Genomic DNA, 20619 nt, shown 5'->3' on the forward strand with positions numbered 1-20619 from the left:
TACATAACCTGGTAAACAAGGGTAAAATGAAGAAACATATAGCACTTAAAAATTGCTTTGAGGCAAAACTCTTAATCTCTCTTTGTCTAGGTATCTATATGGCCCCCATCATCAGAGTATGGCAACATAGTTTAGCTAAATTAAATGACCCTTTCTATAAGCTTGTACAACTAAGGATGTTCATCTGTTTTATTTGGCTAGTTTTAGGTTGTTCTTTTTCACTGGATAGTCTTACTGTTACCAAATTTATTAACGCAGCCACTTTGAGATTTGCAAATGTGTATGAAGAATTTGTATGAAATTATTGTTTGATTAGTGGAGCTGAAAGACTAAAACCGAATAAGGGTATTTGTCAAATATAGTTTGTTTTTACTGCTCAGAAAACACTCTCAAGCTTCTGAAAAGGCCAGCTGTTGAATTCTCTACAGATTTGGCTCCTCTGGTGAATACTGACTTTCTTGGTATACTCAATGGTTTGAGTCCTGTCTATAGTTATGGCACTTCCTATTAGCCTTTTTTAGCTAGACCATCTTCTAGTTTTCCCAGTAATATAGCAATCTTCAGTAAAATTACCTCCTTTAAAAACAACGCTGTTTTTATTCTGAGATAATTAATTAAATGGAGAATGGCATCTATGCTGAAGTTTAGTTAAACTAGCAGATGAAAATGTCTTGTTAATATTAGATTTTGTTTAGTAGTTTGACAAAATAGACTCAAGTTGGTATACTTAAAATGTCTCACTTAAAAGTGGTTTTCTTTTGTTTTAGTTTTGAAGATGAATAGAAATAAAGTATTTTGAAAGGTCAGGGGAGATCCTAAGGATACATTTATCATGAGGTGTAATAAATTGTTCTCCCATCAAAGTCTATTGGAAGGAAAACAAGCATGAAAATAAAATATTATGAATGGCATGGAAGTTCTAAATGGGTGCATTGGGGATTGAACAGTTATGAGTAAAAAGGGATGTTATACTGACTTCTTATTAGTTGTATAATATCTAGTTTGTCAGTTATGCCACAGGTGTGTAATATTTTTGATCGGTAATATAGCAAACCCTGTAATTTAATTTTAGTAGTTGAAGTATGAACAGGGTTTTATTTACATAATTATTGGTATTTGGTTTAAAATGCGCCAAGCTAATGAAAAATTGTAAGCAACCAGTCTGTCACCATCAGTGTTGTTTTTATAGTAGTCTTAGCCATGTAGGGCATTTTTAGTGAGTGAACTGGATTAAAGAAAAAAAGTTTTTGCCCTAGTTTTTCTAACGAGGGGGCTTTTCCCTGGTAAATCCTTCCCTACTTCCTGAGATCTGTCATGAGCGATTTACTCATTCTGACTGAAGAAAGGTGGACAAGGCTCAGCTCTCCTCAGTCACCCCAAAGGGCTGTTAAGGGAAACAATATTGTATGGTTTCCCTCAGAGGGCCTGAACATGTTGTCACTGCAGTTATTGGCTCCTACCAGTCTGGTACAGGGTTAATCACAGGCTGTCTTCCCCAAAAACACTAATGACTACTCCTTCTTAGAGTGCTTGTTCATGTCCATTCCAATCAGGTGTGTGCATGTGCATGGCAGCCAGAAGATGTTTCCCCTAGCATCATCCATCGGGTCAGCCTGAGCGCCCCCTGGAGTTGCACACCTTGTGTTTAAGGTGCCTCGGGGAGAGTCACCAGAAGGAGTGGTGCCAGATCTGTCGTGAGTTTTGTCCTAGGACTTTGAAAGACAAAGACTCACATCTTAAAGTCCTCCTTATGGAGGCTGCGCTCCAGCCCCAGTCAGACCCCGGATCGGAAGCACTTCAGGCCGCAACCCTCTCCGTGGTTCTACCAACCACAGAACCGCAGGACGATTCCTGGAGGAGGAACAGGAGCGGCAGGAAAAGACTGCACCCGTCCTCAGGCCAGGGCTCTGGCCAATCCAAATCATCTTCAGGCCAGAAACAGGCACACGAGGATGGCGCACCAGTGCATGGACTGGATCCAACCCATCTTACTTTCTCGTCCTGACTATCCCCTTTCTACCTTGTGTGGGCTCATATCACATCGAACCGATGGGTGCTCCACACAGTAGAAAGGGGATACCTCTCCAATTCTCGGCCCTTCCACCCTCCTTCCCCATCCGTCTTCAGGGACCCTTCTCCTGAGAAACTCCTCATATAGGAGGTGCACTTGCTCCTGTAGCTGGGAGCAGTGGAAGTGGTTCCTTGGGAGCCGAAGGGCAAGGGCTTCTATTCCTGGTATTTCCTAATACTGAAAGCCAAAGGTGAGCTCAGGCCTATCCTAGACCTGCGAGAGCTCAACAGGTTTATAAAGAAGTTCCTCATGGTCTCTTTGGCCTCCATTATCCCTTTCCAGGATCCAGGGGACTGGTATGCTGCCCTCAACTTGAAGGATGCATACTTTCATATAGCAGTCGCACCAACCCACAGAAGGTACCTCGGGTTTGTGGTGAGCAACAACCACCACCAATTCAGAGTCCTCTGCCAGCAGCTCTTCGAGTATTTACCAAGTGTATGGTAGTCGTGTCCACATTCCTACACAGACGTCAGGTACAAGTCAACTTGATAAGAATGACGTTCAGTGAACCGGGCCTTCTCCTGAATGTGGGGAAATCTACGTTGTCCCTGGTTCAGTGGTTAGAATGTATAGGGATGGTACTGGACTCAACACAAGCCAGGGCATACCTCCTGGAAGTGAGGTTCCAGGCCTGGGTGATATCATTTGAAGTCTTAGGCAGTTCCCCACCACCACAGCAAGGAATTGCCTGAAACTCCTGGGACACATGGCTACTTGCACCTATGTGGTGCAACACGCCAGGCTCAGACTCCAGCTGCTCTAATTGTGGTTAACCTCAGTGAATCGGCTGGGTTGAGGAAGAGTCATTGGAGCTCCTTTTCTCCCCGGGGACATCACAGCCAGAACTACTACTCTCTCCTTTCACCTCTGTGATACAGCTGGAAGCCAGTGAGGAATAGCTGAAGCTGAACAGGAGTGATAGCTGCTCTGAGTCCTTCCGGCTTTGAGCAGAGCTGCTTTTGGGGCTATAGGGAAGCAGTGCTCATTTAGGGAAATGGTGCCCCCTAATATCTCTCTTCTTAGTGACAGGCTGATTTACTTAACAGAGGGGACCTTGAGGGCCATGGTTTATAGTCTCAGAAGCCTCAAGTGGCCTAACCTTGGGCTACATGTTGGATGCCACTGATCTAAATAGATGACAAGCAAATGAAGGCTGGACAAGCCAATCTAATAGCCTAATTTTGGCAATTAATTTGGCAATTGATCTTTGATTATCAGCAGGTAAGTAGGCCCAGTGGTCTGTGATGGGATGTTAGATGGGTTGGGATCTGAGTTACTACAGAGAATTCTTTCCTGGGTGCTGGCTGGTGAGTCTTGCCCACATGCTCAGGGTTTAACTGATCACCATATTTGGGGTTGGGAAGGAATTTTCCTCCAAGGCAGATTGGCAGAGGCCCTGGAGGTTTTTCACCTTCCTCTGTAGCCTGGGGCATGGGTCACTTGCTGGAGGATTCTCTGCGGCTTGAGGTCTTCAAACCACAATTTGAAGACTTCAATAACTCAGACATAGGTTAGGGGTCTGTTACAGGAGTGAGATTCTGTGGCCTGCGTTGTGCAGGAGGTCAGACTAGATGATCATAATGATCCCTTCTGACCTTAAAGTCTGAGTCTAATCAAACAAAACCTTGGTGGTGATAAAAATGCCTTCTAGGTCTATGTATTGTTTTAATTACTTCTTTCAAGAAGTATTTCCCCCCAGTCATTCTTTAATGAAGACCATCAATATCAGAAAAGACAGTGGGAGCCACGGGGACTAGGTCAGCAAAGAAGCTGCAGCATGTTGCATGGAAGAGGTGCAGAGAGAGGAGGTGACAAAGAGGGGGAAGTAGGCATGTTGCTTTGGCACACCGAAGTTAGGAAGTAGGTTGTGCAGATCTTTGCAGGAAAGGCCAAAGGACTCAAAGTCGATGCAAGGTTAACATGTAAGGAGAAAATGCTATATTCTATAATTGAGACTCATACTTTTTTGCCTAAGATATATCTGCTCACGTTAACAGACCACGGGGTTAGCTCCCTTCCAAAATAGCAGGAATACATCCATGTTACTCTGTTGGTGTAAAACTCAATCACTGTAGAAATACATGAGAATTAGTACTGTACTTCCTAAATCTCTGCTACACAATTCACTCTACAGTGATTGTCTTCAGATCTGCTCCCTATGTTGGTATTAGATCAGCGGTTCTCAAAGTATGGATCGGGACGCCAGGGCTGGTTTAGACTTGCTTCAGCCCTAGGAGGTGGAGCCCAGGTTACAGGCTTCCTGCCTGGGTCTGAAGCCCTTAGGCTTTGGCTCTGGCTCCCTCACCGGGGGCAGTGGGGCTCAGACTTCAGTCTCCCTTTCTGGGGTCATGTAGTAATTTTTGTTGTCGGAAGGGGGTCGCACTGTACTCCTGTACTAGAGGGATCTGATCCGTAAATTCAGGTTGCCTAACACTTCCCATTGTAAAGATTTCTTGCAACCTTTTTTTTTTTTTTGAGAACTCTCTTGCTTCTGTATGCAACAAACCTTTTTCATTTGTCAGAGGACGAATGCTCTTGGTCTGGGCTGGCCTTGACTTGCCCACCACTGACTCCCCCAGCACCTGGACCCAGTGGTCCTTCCGCCCCTATGGGATGACAGCCTATAACTGTTTTCAGGTAATGAACTGTCTGTGCTCTGGGGCTGAAGCTTCAGGGATTCTAACAGGTCATTTAAGCTGTAAAATCAACTGCTCAGAAGCTAGGAAACGCCTGTGCAACCATAAACCTGTTGTTCTGTCTCTTCTGTGTATTCATTATGATACAGTCTTCAGTTACATGATCACATACATTTTCTGAGAGGACTCAGCCTCATTTAGTTCAAAGGGGACATACACGAAGGAGCAGAACTAAAGTCACACTGACAGCTGTAAATATTGCATTTCTTTTTTGCTTTTCTGACAGGTTAATGGTTAACACTGAATAAAGATTGACGGATTGTGGAGATAACTGATAAAATAATCCCACTTGATGTTTATGCTAGATTGGATGGCTCCCTTTTTATAAAGAGTTTGTGCTTTCACTCTTCTGCATGGTTTTTATTTTAGTTGAAAAAGACCTTTCCTGAAATTGTACTTAACTTTAAAATGTATTCATCGTACTCACATAAAATACTGAAGATATTGCATCTTATTTTTTGAATAAGAGAAGACAGTAAAATTGCTTTTGTTAGGATTTTGCTGTAAAGGTTCCTCATTCAAAATATCTTTCCTTTACCTTGCAGCAGATATTTTTGCCCGATACCATATTTTTCAACATGTTGTCTTTTTTTTTTGTCCTTCTGGTCAGACAGATTGAGAGATAAGTAGAGGTCTTCACCATTTGCACTTACTTATTTTGCTTTCATATCCCCTTTGCACAGTTGGCTGCACTATAAAATATCTGGCAACAGCAGTGAAATATGTAATGATAGTAATAGATTAGCATGTAAAGACCCTAAAAGCTTGTGGGTTTTGTTTATGCTAAAGTTAACAGAAGCTTGCACTTCACAATCAAATGTGGGAGGTTTCTATCAGCCAGTGTTCCATTTCACTCTTCTGTGGCCCATCTCAGCCAGTACATAGCACTTTCTTCAGACCACGATCATTATTGCAGTGTGAACTTGCCAGGGGCCTGCCAGATGCCTTCCTGTAACGGAGCAAATGGATTGTAAGCAGCTAGTGTGAGTGTCTTCAGAAATATACCTTTTTGTATCCGCTCCTTATGCTCAGTTGTAGCTGAGAAGAAGTTTGTGGAAGCTTTGTTTTTAATTATATGAGTGTTTGTGAGGGCTGTGTACTTTTCTTTCATTAAAGAGATGTAAGGGAACAGAACAATTTACTTCTACCACATGTGCTTCTTGTTTGTTTCACCTTGCTTTGAACAATGTAAACAGGCTTTTCAGTGCTGCAGAATATGTATTTAATAAACAGATGTGATGTCTTACTTAGTCTGTATACAGTTCCTGGAGTATTTGCTGCTGCTTGGCAAAGCACTAAACAGGGCCAGACAGAGTGAGATAAGACAAGTCTTTCCAGTGTGGCTAGTGCATTAAAATATACTTTCCAGTAGACAAGTTCAGCAAACCAGAGTGTGTTTTTATTCAAGTTTTTGTTTAGAATGAAATCTTTAAATGAGCTTTACCTTTAGTCAGTCAACAAGGCACTGCTGGTACACTCTGCATTAGGCTGCTGAGGATAATGAAAAGAATGGTATGACAAAATGAAGTTGGGAGAAATACCTATTCATATGTGCCGATGAGGATAACTTAGCCTCTGCTCTACATAGTTTTACAAAGGGAACATCAAGGATCAGTTTCTCCTGACCTTAAATGAGATTTTTTTTTTTCCTAAGGGAAAAAAATGAGCAAAAATCCAGTTACTTCTCCTCAGGGATTCTAATAGGATAATATAATACATTAAACTGCTTTTCAGATACCCTTTTGAGTGATCAGTTGGAGGTATAAAAGAGGAAGGAAGACAAGGGCACGTGATCTGAGGACCAAAAATAAGAGCCATCCTCTTCGTGTTTGCAAAAATGAGGAGGGGAGGGGTCAGCCGTAACCAAAGAGGCCTTTTCAGTTGAAGCAGGTTAATAGTTTGTCCTAGAATTCTTTGGCCCCCTTTACAAGTTTTTCATAATATGCATCTTAATTTTCAACTGGTCTGATAGAAAAAATAGCTTTGCCTCTTGCCTTATATGCATCCTTTGAACAAATTATAAATTAGTAGTAGGATAAACATAATGGAAGGAAAATAAATACGTAGGACTTTACATCTTAAATATTGCAATACAATAAATCTAATTTTACCCTGATTCCTAAGGCTGACATATCAGTAGCCTGCTGCTTATATAATGTCTTCTTTCCTTAGAGGGAGAGTTAGAGTTTGAGGCTTCCTTCAGGTAAAGATATAAAGCTGCTTCTTCTGCTTTACAAATCTCTATATCATCCACATACTTTGCCAAGGTGAAACTATCTTGGCATAATGTTAAGGATAACTATCCTACTAAAGATGCTGCTCTTAAAGCTACACTCCATGAAATGTCTGGCTCCTTCATTTGTTTCATATGCTTCAGTGGATTTGAATCAAGAATTCAGTAAGAGTTGAGATTTCAAACAAAGCCGCAAAGAGAGGTATGTGGATGCAGTTTTGTAAATCTGATAACTTTCAAGCAATTGTTAGTTTCAAAAAATGAACTGGAGGATCATCATTTTGGCAAACATTCACAGTGGTGGCGGAATCACTGCCGATGGTTTGATGGTAAATTTTTTTATCTCAATTATGTGATAAAGGAAGATATTGAACAAAACTGGATCCAAAACTGATCCGTGCAGAATTACACATGATATGCCCTTCCAGCTTGACTGTGAACCACTGATAAGTATTCTCTGGGAATGATTTTTCCAACCAGTTATGCACCCACCTTCTAGTGTCTCCATCTAGGTTGTATTTCCCTAGTTTGTTTGAGATGGTGTTGCAAGACAATATCAAAAGCCTTACATCTACCACTTCCCCCTTATCCACAAGGCTTGTTATCCTGTCAAAGAAAGCTATTAGGTTGGTTTGACATCATTTGTTTTTGACTGGTCTCTAATTCCCTGGGTTGTCCTTATTTCCCTTTATAGATTGGCACTATATTTGTCATTTTCCAGTCCTCTGGAATCTCACGCGTCTTCCATTATTTTTTAGAAGGTAATAGCTAATGGCTCAGATATATCCTGTGTCTGCTTCATGGGTACTCTAGGATGTTTTATCAGGCCCTGGTGACTTGACGACATCCTAACTTGTCTAAGTAATTTTTAGCTTTTTCTTTCCTTATTTTACCCTCTGATCCTACTTCATTTTCACTGGCATTCACTGTTAGATGTCCAATTGCTACTATTTGGTGAAAACTGAAACAAAAAAGACATTTAGCACTTCCGCCATTTCACATTTTCTGTTACTGCTTTTTCCTCCCTGATAGAGTAATGGGTCTATACTGTCCTTGGTCGTCGTCTTGTTTCTGATGTATTTCTAGAATGTTTTTCTTGTTACCCTTTGTCTCTAACTCGTTTAAACTCATTTTGTGCATTAGCCTTTCTAATTTTGTCCTTACATACCTATTGTTTATATTCATCCTTTGTAATCCTCTTGGTGTTTTGACCTAGTTTCCACTTTTTGTAGGACTCTCTTTGCGTTTCAGATCATTGAACATCTCCTGGATAAGCCAGGCTGGTCTTTTGCCATACATCCTGCCTTTCCTGTGCAGTGGCGTAGTTTGCTCTTCTACCCTTAATAATGTCTCTTTGAAAAACTGCCAACTCTCTCTTGAACCTTTTTCCCTTAGACTTGCTTCCCATGGGCTCTTACCAACCAACTCCCTGAGTTTGCTAAAGTTTGCCGTCTTGAAATCCATTCTTTATTGTGCTGTTTGCCCTCCTGTCATTCCTTAGAATCAAGAACTCTACCATTTCCACTCAAGCTGCCTTCCACTTTCAAATTCTCAACCAGTTTGTCAAAATGAAATCTAGAACAGCCTCTACCCTAGGAGCTTTCTCTACTTCCTGAAATAAAAAAAATTGTCTCTAATACATTCCAAGAACTCATTGGATAATCTGTGTCCTGCTGTGCTATTTTCCCAACAGATGTCTGGGTAATTGAAGTCCCCCATCACAAGTAAGTCTTGTGCTTTGGTTGTTATTTTTTTTTTTTTAAGTTTCATCCACCTCTTCTTCCTGGTTTGTTGGTGTGAAGTAGACCTCCTACTGTGACATCACCCCTTTATTTTAAAACCCTTTTATCCTTACCCAGAGACTTTCAACAGGTCTGTCTCCGATTTCCTTCTCAATCTCAGTCCAAGTGTATAGATTTTTGATATATAAGGCAACACCTCGTCCCTTTTTTCCCCCCTGCTTGTCCTTCCTGAGCAAGCTGTAGCCTTCTATATCAATAGAATCAATTGGTAACTTGCAGTCCGGCATTAACCTCCAGAATGTATCTGTCTCTACCTGGGCCCCTACACTTGACCAGAAGGATTGAAGAGAAAGCTACTTGCGCCCCCAGCTCCTTCACCATTACTGCCAGAGCCCTGTAGTATCGTTAGTGCTCACATGGATGAGTAGCATGATGTAGCAGTAAGAAGACTGGATGATCCCTGACAATTCCTGTGTAACATCTTGGATATTGGCTCCTGGCAGGCAGCACACCTCCTGGGAAGAGAGTGTGCTTACGAACAATAGTCTCAAACCAATTTTGGAGCTAGAAATAGTGTCCAGACTTCTGTTTTGTGGTTCTCTTAAAGACTACTGGAGTAGTCCTCTAGCAGGCCTCTGTTGGGTTTGTGGGAGCGGTGAGACATTGCAAATGTAGCTGATGTACCAAGTTGTGTGTCAGAATATTTTTCAGTACTGGCAACAAACTTCTTGAAGACACTTGATGACCAGGACAAGCAGCTGAATGATTGGCAGACAGATGGGATGGGCTTAAACAGCAGGCTGCAACTTTATTAATTATACTTCAGGGAGGGCTGCTACACTTCCTGACCTCTGCTTTCTGATACCAGGCATTAATTGATTCCTGTGTGGGTTACATGGCTGTGATCAGAAAACAAACAGTTAATATGGATAGACAAGGGAGGGTCTACCCACTGACTAAGCTCTGTTGTGAAATCTTTCTGCTCTCCTCCCACAACTTCCCCATGTAAGGTGTGGGGTAGAGTGACAGAGGCCACAAGGTTGGATGGGGGCAGGATCTCGGGTCTGAGACTTCATGTTCCACCTTCCACCCCACTGAGCATGAAGTCCAACTGTGCAATCCTGGGTCTCATTTACCTCTGTGAGATGACCCTTTCAGACTTTACCCGCACTAGCCATGGGGAACACCAGTGATTAGCATGAACTCATCTCACACCCACTAAGCCCTGGTACCCATCTCCTCCCTGACCCAGTGCCTCGTCAAGGGGCCAAATGTCTGCCACAGCCTTTGACAGATGTACTCTGTCATCTCTAAGAAGCTCAGGACCATTGTTAGTGATATCCCCACATTATCACTGCTCTCCCTCTGAGCTCCCAAAATAATCCCGGCTACCTCATGGTTCACATTTTTTAGTGCTTGCCCCCATGCAGGTTTACTCAGTGCTTCCCTCGTTAAACTCATCTTGCGAACATCTGACAAAAACAAGGGGATGTGAAGTCATGACTGCATAATCCACTCTACATCTCTATATGTCCTAATTCTTAAACATAAGAATGGGCAAAGGGAAGGATACTGGAAAAAGTAGTCTCTTATATCCAGAAGATTGGCAGGACTTTAGGCTGACTTTGGCTTTTCTTTCACATAACATTATAATTTTGGAACAACCTCCCAAATAACCTCTTAAACCTATTCTATACCATGAAGCATTCCATCTTTTATGTTCATATGTCACTGATTTTAGTTCTGTATTGTTTATGCAGTCTTTTAGTCTTTTAGAAGCTGCATATGTTTGTGTAGCACAGCCTATTTATTCTACAGCCAATTCTTTATATGCTAATAGCACTACAAAAATATGATTCTTGCTAATTGGCAAACTCACTAACTTCATAGTAGTTTTTAACCACTCTAGCAATTTACAGCCACTCTTGTGCCATTGCACTCCTTGGCCCCTACCCCAAAATTCAGGTCTTTCATCTATAATACAAACTCACTTAAGGTGTCCTTGTGTTATCTGAATGTCTGACAGAATCATTAGTACTAATGTGCTAACCTCTCTGGCATTTTTAACTGAAGTGTCAGCTAAGTTCAGTTCTGCAAAATGAAGGCAACGTTTGAACAGAATATTTTGAGAGCAATCAGGCACTAGGTTAAGTAACTTTTAAATGATCAGTATTTAGAAATTCTATATCTCTCTCATTGAAATGACATTGTCAAATTATGTAGGTTGTCATACACTTCAGAGGAGCAGACATGAAGAATCCATTGGAAATTTTCCTTGTTAAAGCAACTTCATGGTCCATAAAAGCTTTTATATAATATTGATATGTAAAAACACATTGGACCAAGAGCATCTGGAGAAGAACTAACATTAGAAACGTAAAAGATTGTGCTTTTATTATTCCATTTTTATAATTAATACATGTACTCAATGTAATTTCTCTTTTAAGCAATCTGTTAGATTGAGGGAGCAAACCTTGGTCAAGATGGAAGTCTAACAAAAACATATTTGATCTGGGAGCGCATTCTGTGTGCAGGTACTGAGTCACTTGTAGGAGAAGAATACTAGAGGCTAAGCATACCAAGACATGGGGCACTTTAGACACAATTGCAGGGGGATCAGAGCTAGTCAGTGCTAGAGTTGTGTACAGCATCTTTAAAGTGAGGAAGAAAAACTAGCAGTGTTATGCTTAGAATCATTTGTTTCCCTCTTCTGCGTGCTGACATTTGGTATTAATGGAGTTTAACACCCACAAAGTAAGGTGAAGGATGGTGAACTTAAGATATTTCTTCTGCTATAATTGAAATTGTGAATACATTATATATAGCATGCATTAGCATATCATTGTGTCCTTATGAAACTAACACTGGATTTTTTTCATATATAAAACTGAGGTTCAAACTCTAACTACATGTATTTATATCCCTAGAATGCAGAAATTTCAGTTTTTGAAGTGAACATCCGTTTTGTTGGTGGGCTGCTTTCAGCATATTATCTTTCTGGAGAAGAGGTAAGATTATCTATCTGCATTGTCAATTTAAACTTCCAATCATCCAGGTGATTAGAATTGGATAATGTATTATTTTCTCTCCATTCTCAGTGTTGAATTTAAATGTCTGTTTTGTTTGTTGCCATGGTTTTTGAAAATGCTCACTGGGTCCAATCTGAAAGTCAGCCTGTTGAAGATGTGTGCTCCCCATCACTCCCAAGGTTATTGTTTTGTATAAATCTAATGAATGGAAAAAATATCTCAATTGTAAAACTGTGATGAAATGTATATGAGAGGTGTTACATTCAAGTACAGAGTAGTGAAGTTTGCTGATGCTGCTGGAGGTGGGTTTGGATGACATGCTTCTCACAGGCCAGTTCGGAGTGTGTTGTTATCCACTCGCACAATTTACAACTCTGACAGGACTAATTATTCATCTAAGTGTTAGCAAAACTGCAGTTTAAAGATATGACTGGAGAAACTATTGATATGATTGGAGGGGGAACGGAATGAATAACTGGCATATAGACGCCAAAGGAGACCCCTAAAAATACCACTGCTCAGAGGTCTTAGGTGAGTTGGTATGAAATTTGGGAGAGTAGGCTCCCTGTGGTATTCTGGCCAGCTGCAGGAAGAGAATGAAGATGATCGTTGTGTAGTTTTTAACTCTTGTCCTGATCCTCAGTTGTATAGATGTGGAGGAAGAAGAGCTGGAATTTGTCCTCTAATCTCAAACAGACAGTGGTGTCGATCTTAACTTGTTTCTCATAGCTAGTCTGGAGGCCTCAGGGACCACAAAGGCAGTAGCCCTCCTAGCAGTAGTTTCCAGTGAAGAGCATGCTGGCAACGATTGCTGAAGCCTTGATAGCTGCTTGACTTCTTGACTTCCTTGGCAATGTTATGATGCCTGTTTTTCTTGAGCAAACCCAAGCAAGCACTCCTCATGATGCTCTTCACAGTGGCAATTACGCAGAAGGCGTTGGGTTTATAGTTAAAATTCAAAAGGTTCCATGTTCAAACTCCCGTTCAAGTTCTCTGAAGCAGTTTATACTCTCGCATAGATACATTGTTCCAAATTCAACATTATTATTGATAGAAAATCCCAGAGGCTGGAACTAACCACCTTAGTGGTCATTAACTGCCAAGAAATATTTGACCTGTCAGTTATTAGGTCTATTCTAAACCATCAACATATAAACATATACAGAGAAAATTAATGATCTTGTACAATTATGTATAAACACACACTACTTAACATGGATACAGTATTCTGTTCTAGTACTTACATTCCTCTAGAAATTACTTACCAGTATACTAACCAGTATTATTATTTTTGTCAGACAATTCTGGATTGACAAGTGTGAGATGATGAATTCTCTAAACAGTTGTCTAGTTTAAAGAAAACAGTTTCTGTTGGCACACTCCAAAGAAAAACTTTTGGCTTATTTTCCATTCTCATTTAGAAATATTTTGATTTTGCATTAATAGATAATTTTCTACTTCAAATTCAGCTACTTGAGTTCTCTGAACTACTCTCTAGAATTATGTCCTGGGGTAGCTGCATATCTCTAAAATGTAGACTGGAAAGAGCTTACGTTAGTTCATCTGAAAGTCTTTGGGATGTTGGTCCTTTTTTCCTGTATTAGAAATGAACATTTTTGGACTTCATGGTCTCATTCTTGTTGATTTTCTGAAATGAATATATGGTTGTCCCTGTAGTTGTCAGGTAGCTACATTTTGGGTCCCATGCTGTGGCTGCTTGGGTTCTTGATCATAATTTATACATGGCCACTGTTGAAGCTTAAGTCTGTATTTGAAACACCTTTTTAAATCAAACATTTCAAAGTGTAGGAATTTTTTCCCTCTTGACAAAAAATGCCTAAAATTAATAGGAAAAAATGGTTTTGGTGGTAATTCTCTTGCCCAGTTAGGTGGACTTTTTTCCCCAGCAGCAGATAAGTTGGTTAATTAAGCAACTGGCAAACAATTTATGATGTTTCAATACAGACACTCCTCACTCTCTCTCGAGGCTAAGTATTAGAACTTATTTTAAAGTACAGTGGTCATTTACCTGTCTTGTTACAAGATATAACTTGTGAACTGCTTTGAAGATATGTTTGGTTTTTTAGAACACACTTAAATTTTTTTTCTTTAATTTTTTTTTCTATATGCCCCATGATTGTTTTTCGTGGCTTTAGTTATGCCTGGACCCAGCTTATGGCAAGGGAAGTGCTACATATGCACTCCTAAATTGCTCTACCAGTGTTGTCAGACCAAATTTGTAACAACCCTGATACTCAAGTTAGACTTAAACCCCTCCCCTCCTTTTATCAAACTAGTATTTGTAGTAATGGTTTAAGTTCAGTATCTTAACATATTTCTGGTAGGCATCTTTAAAAAGACACTTACATTTCAGAAACAGTGAGCTACAAATTATGTAGTTTTCTAATGAAGGTAAACTCTCTGGAAATGATGATTAAAAAGCTGGACATGACAAGCTTTAATATAATATAATTAATAATGACATGTTCTGTCTAAAAAGATTTTGGGGAAATAGTCTTTATGTTTAAATGATACATTTATGGTAATTGATTACTTGGGAAGGAAAATTTTAACCATATCCTTCATTGAATATTTCTGTATTGTGTTTTTAATATCTTCAGCCACAGTTCAGAATAATCTTTGTAATACCTCTGTGACCCTTACTCATATGAGTAAACCTTTGTAAGTCATCAGAATAGCTTGTGTGAGTAAAGTTTGGAAGATCAGATCCTTGGCTCTTCCTAGTCATAATCAGATTGCCTATGAGAAGGGTAATGTTGATGTGTTGTTTTTTTTAGTACTGTAATTAAAGGCAGCTTTTGTTATGTAAAACGAAGTTACATAATAAAGTTATAATAGCTTTGGAATTAAATGTCCATGGTTAATCTAAAATTGCAACATATTGCATGTCCCATGATTATTTGTAAATTTAAGTTTAATCATAATTAACAAGCAATATTGTAACACATTGAGTAGATTCTAAAACATCTTGCTTGCACTAAAATTCATTCAAATAAAATCACTAATGTAGCTCATTTTTAAAATGTGATAGACATTGAGTAGTTTGGTTGTCTGATAGCCAAGTCTTTACGTGGCATATTTCACACATCTTGTTGCTGTAATTACATGAAAACCCACTGAACAAAAAATTTTGTTACTGGATTTACTCAGGCTACCATGAATGATATACAAGTATTAAAACAATTAGATTTGAAGCCAAGAGTTAAGTTTGTATGTGGATTTAAATGTTAGTCTTAAAATAGAGAGACACACAAGAAATGTCAAACATGACTAAGACGAGCTAAACTTTTCATCAGTGTTAAGAGAACTTCAAGTATTTATTGACAACATAATTTGAAAAGAAGTCTTAGATTTTAAGCTCTTTTCTTTTGTTATGTGACTGGATTACTACAAAATATTGTGTATGTAACTGAAGACTGTTTCCTTGCTATTTATCTATCAGATTTGCTATGGATTAATGGAGTTCATTTATGAGGGAGGAATTAGGGATAAAGTTGACTTGGAGATGGGAGAGAGGAATCATAATTTGTTTGGAAGTAATAAAAAATCTTTGGGAGTTTTGTTTTGCTTTCCTTGAGGGTGCCACTAATACTGATTTTCCTCTTTAGTTTGACCACTCTTACATCCATTGTCTAACTGTATATGAACTGTATTATTTTATCTTCAGTTCTTCTTATGGCATGGTCAGTATAGCTTATAATAGTGGGCCAAGTTTCATGCTAAATTTTGCTTAATTGCTAAAGGAATTAAAATGACTAAGTCTGTTAACAGTATGACTGACTATGATTCCGGTTCTTGACTACCACTATGCTCTCTTCATTATTGTCTTGGGAGGACAGCTAGTGAGGGGGGATGGTGTCAGCTGCCATGTGATGACCACCATATGCTGCACCCATAAAAGAGGTTTTGTTGGAGGGGAAGCTTCCTGAGCATGCCTCACCATACCTTCTCCCTGTCCCCACTCTCTGTTTTCTGCTGGTGGGAACACAACAAACTCCTGTCTAGTCTTATGAACAAAATTAGTTTTAAACAACTTTTTAGAGTCAAGCTCTTGATCTGCTAACAGTAACCAGCAACTGAGTGGCTAACTGGAATCCCCACAAGAGCTGTTCTGCTGCTGCTCTGCAGCACTGCAATCCCAAGTAAACCTGGAAGAACTGTGGTGCTGTTGTCAATAAACATGATAGCTTCCCTCTCAAGCTCTTGTCATTGATAACTATACATGGATATTAGAAAAATGAGAGCTGTCCAGAAGGGAAGGCAGTTCTTTGACTTAGAATCATAGAATCTCAGGGTTGGAAGGGACCTCAGGAGGTCATCTAGTCCAACCCCCTGCTCAAAGCAGGACCAAACCCAACTAAATCATCCCAGCCAGGGCTTTGTCAAGCCTGACCTTAAAAACCTCTAAGGAAGGAGATTCCACCACCTCCCTAGGTAACCCATTCCAGTGCTTCACCACCCTACTAGTGAAAAAGTTTTTCCTAATATCCAACCTAAACCTCCCCCTCTGCAACTTGAGACCATTACTCCTTGTTCTGTCATCTTCTACCACTGAGAATAGTCTAGATCCATCCTCTTTGGAACCCCCTTTCAGGTAGTTGAAAGCAGCTATGAAATCCCCCCCTCATTCTTCTCTTCTGCAGGCTAAACAATCCCAGTTCCCTCAGCCTCTCCTCATAAGTCATGTGTTCCAGCCCCCTAATCATTTTTGTTGCCCTCCGCTGGACTGTCTCCAATTTATCCACATCCTTCTTGTAGTGTGGGGCCCAAAACTGGACACAGTACTCCAGATGAGGCCTCACCAGTGCTGAATAGAGGGGAATGATCACTTCCCTCGATCTGCTGGAAATGCCCCTACTTATACAACCCAAAATGCCATTAGCCTTCTTGGCAACAAGGGCACACTGTTGACTCATATTCAGCTTTTCGTCCACCGTAACCCCTAGGTCCTTTTCTGCAGAACTGCTGCCCAGCCATTCGGTCCCTAGTCTGTAGCAGTGCATGGGATTCTTCCATCCTAAGTGCAGGACTCTGCACTTGTCCTTGTTGAACCTCATCATATTTCTTTTGGCCCAATCCTCTAATTTGTCTAGGTCCCTCTGTATCCTATCCCTACCCTCCAGCGTATCAACCACTCCTCCCAGTTTAGTGTCCTCTGCAAACTTGCTAAGGGTGCAGTCCACACCATCCTCCAGATCGTTAATGAAGATATTGAACAAAACCGGCCCCAGCACCGACCCTTGGGGCACCCCACTTGATACCGGCTGCCAACTAGACATGGAACCATTGATCACTACCCGTTGAGCCCGACCATCTAGCCAGTTTTCTATCCACCTTACCGTCCATTCATCCATCCCATACTTCTTTAACTTGCTGGCAAGAATACTGTGGGAGACTGTATCAAAAGCTTTGCTAAAGTCCAGAAATAGCACATCCACTGCTTTCCCCTCATCCACAGAGCCGGTTATCTCATCATAGAAGGCAGTTAGGTTAGTCAGGCATGACTTGCCCTTGGTGAATCCATGCTGACTGTTCCTGATCACTTTCCCCTCCTTTAAGTGGTTCAGAATTGATTCCTTGAGGACCTGTTCCATGACTTACTCTTTGATTTTTATCATTGGCTGCTGCTTTTTAGTGATGTTGAATTTTCTTCTAGTATGGGCACTCTATCCCCCTCCACCTGACAGGACAATAACCAGACACCTCTTGTTAGATTGGGGCGGCGGGAGGGGTTCATAGATGGTCACACAGTATAGAGCACTTGGACATCCCAGGTAATCAGGAGAAACACACATCCCCTGGAATTCAGAGCCATCTGGGAAGCATGCAGTGCATTCATACCATTAATCCAGTCTCAGCACATTCTCATAATGTCAGACAACATAACAACTGATCTGCTTAAACAAACAGAAAGTAGCGAGATCCATTCTGCTGTGCATATAAATGGCCATTTTATAGAATTGGTATATCAAGAACCACAACACCCTGTCTGCAGCGTACCTTGCAGGAACCCAGAATTCACTGGCGGACAGCCTCAGCAGGTACTTTAGCTCCCACTCGCAGATGGTGGCATACAGCTTCTTCACTCAGTGGGGAATCCTATCCCGCCTCCCAGACAAACAGGAAATGTAGCACATACTGTTCCATAGAGTTAAAAGCCAGATCATCTAGTCTGGCCTCCTGTATATCACAGGTCACCAACAGCACCCAACACCCACACATTAAACAACTGAAATTAGACCTAAGTATTACAGCCCACAGAAGACTAGACTATTGCATGCCACAGGCAGAAAATAGAAAGGACCAAGGTGCACCAATGCCCAACACCCTTGCAATGCTAGGGAAATGATTAAGTGAGAGACACCTGGATAATCCTGGCAAGTGATCTGCACCCATGGTCCAGGAGAGCTCAGGGCTAGGTCTCCAGAGGCGATGATCTCCTACTCCCTTGGATAGATGGTTTGAACCATGTGTTTCCTCCTATCCTGCTGCTTCCTCAAGTAATGTGGAAGATTTGACAGGACAGAGCTGACTTGTCATCCTGCCCAAATGGCCTAGACAATTCGGGTTCCAAGGTCTTCTGCATATGTCAGCCCAGACCTCTTGACTCAATACAACGGTAGGGTCGGACATCCCAATCCAGAAGCGCTTTGCCTCACCTTGTTATTTGGATGGGCATTGGATCTAGAACATTCCTGTTCTGCAACTCTGCAAGCCATTCTTACTAATAGCAGAAAGGAGCTCACCAGAAAATGTTACCTCTCGGGGCCCAACACCATCATATTTCCCCCGTGACAACAGATATTCCGTGACATATTGGGTTACCGCCTTACCCTCAAGATGACAGTTCTTTCCCTTAGCTCGATACAGGTTCACCTAGCAGCAATCGACATCTCCCTCCATTGCATAGCTACCCTGTAATTACTCACCCACTCACCTCCAGGTTCTCAGAGGGCTTAAGTAGAACTTTCCCACTGGTAATAAAACTGACCCCTCAATGGAACCTTAATTGACTCTTTCAACACCTGTCAAGACATCTTTCAACCCTGTTAGCCTTCATAGACAAGCAAAGCACTTACTTTCCTCATTGCCTAGGCCAGACAGATAGATAAACTGGGGGCCCCAATGGCAGGCCCTCCGTATGCAATATTTACCCCTACAGTAGTTTTGGAATTTCCCATAAACCCCCAAACTATCAGCTCCCTTGTATTCTTCCCAAAGACCCAAGCCTCCAGCGAATAGAACTTTATTCCTTCAACATGAGATGAGTTTTTGCTTGTTACCTACAGAGAACAAAACAGGTCAGAAAGTCACTTGGGTTGTTTGTTGCCTTAGTGGAAAAAGCTTGAGGACTAGTTATTTCCTCCCAGAGGGTCTTCCAATTGGATTTCTGGCTGTATTCTACTTTATCAGCTTGTACATCTTCCTCTCCCACACAGGATCTGGGTTCACTCTATAGGAGCAGAAGCAGCCTCAGTAGCATCACTTCAAGAGGGTACATTTGCTTATTTGCAAGGCAGTAACCTGGAGTTCCATTCACACATTCACAAGATGCCACACCTTGGTCCAAGCCTCCTCTACTGATGCATTCTTTGGGACAATGGCTCTACAAGTAGCTAGGCCACGTTGCACCCTCCTCACCAAGTAGTGCTTATCAGTCACATACACAGTGGGATACACATAGGGACCAGCACTCGAAGAAGAAAGGGAAGTTGCTTGCCCTTCATAATTGGAGTTTGAGATGTGTGCAGAGGATGGAATAATTTTGTGAATAATGTTGAAATTTTGAAAATGGGTTTCATTCCAAAAGGAAGTGAAAACTGAAAATTAGAAATTCTTCATGAAAGAAAATTCTGGAAAAAAAAATCACTTTGGGTTGATTAAATGTTTTGTTTTGATTTTGGCTATATTTTAGAACTTTATTTAACATTTAAAATTTAAAATGAAAAGTTTCAAAATGGAAAATCAGAATGTTTTGCTCTGAAAATGTCTACAGGACATGTAAACATAGTTGACACTGTTTGGTTTTTTGTTTTGTTTTTTTTCTCTCTAACACTAAGTTCCAGTAAAGTGAACCTGATTTCATGAAGTGTTTTGGCTCTGCATATTCTGGCAGACTATAGCTGAGTTGAAATTTCTCTGACTACCTGTGTTTGGCATTCACATAGCTATAAGTTAACATCCCAGGAAAATGATTGTGGACAGTTTTATATTTTAGTGCTATTGTCTGTCAGCAAAATTAACCAAGTACAAAGGTTTATTTTGTCCAGTGCTGCTAAACCCCAATGATCTGAAATTCAGATGATCAAAAATATTAAAATAGACAAAATTCTGCTTTTAAAGGAATATGTCTCCTGAGCCATTCAGACAATCAGAATGTAAATGTAGTGATGTTAGTCACAAAATATACTACTTGTGTATGAAATGTAGATATGAGATGAAAGAACTCATCACTTAAATGCAAATCTGTTATTTTTATTGTAAAGTGTTCCACTATTCAATAAATTATTGCTAATTATACAACTTCATTTTAGTTGTATTCCAGTTTAATTATATGTTGAATATTTGATTTGATCAGTACTATAAATGGCTAAAATATGAGCAATCTACAGAAAACAAATAGAAACAAGAAGATATGCTATCCTGTTATGTGCACATATTATAAAATAAAAGCAATAGTATTCTAGTGTTTGCTCTTTGTTGATGACTTAGAGAACAAGAGTAATCTCTTACTTGAAAGGGGGGACTAAGAAGTGTTCCTCTGCTCTGACTATGGCAAGCCTTCCAGAGATCAGATCAGCTGTGAAGGAAGTTGCTCTTTCGT

The 20619-nt window shown here is 40.6% G+C and overlaps 1 protein-coding gene across 1 annotated transcript in view; it reads left to right on the forward strand.

Annotated features, from left to right (window-relative positions):
• Positions 1 to 20619, forward strand: part of MAN1A1 (mannosidase alpha class 1A member 1) — a 200450-nt gene that overhangs the window by 74039 nt on the left and 105792 nt on the right. The window contains exon 4 of the mRNA XM_039530521.1: positions 11673 to 11753. Within this exon, the coding sequence (XP_039386455.1) occupies positions 11673 to 11753 (81 nt within the window). The remainder of the gene's footprint in view (positions 1 to 11672; positions 11754 to 20619) is intronic.

The sequence above is a fragment of the Mauremys reevesii genome, linkage group 3 (genome assembly GCF_016161935.1).
Source record: "Mauremys reevesii isolate NIE-2019 linkage group 3, ASM1616193v1, whole genome shotgun sequence".
Lineage (NCBI taxonomy): Eukaryota > Metazoa > Chordata > Testudines > Geoemydidae > Mauremys > Mauremys reevesii.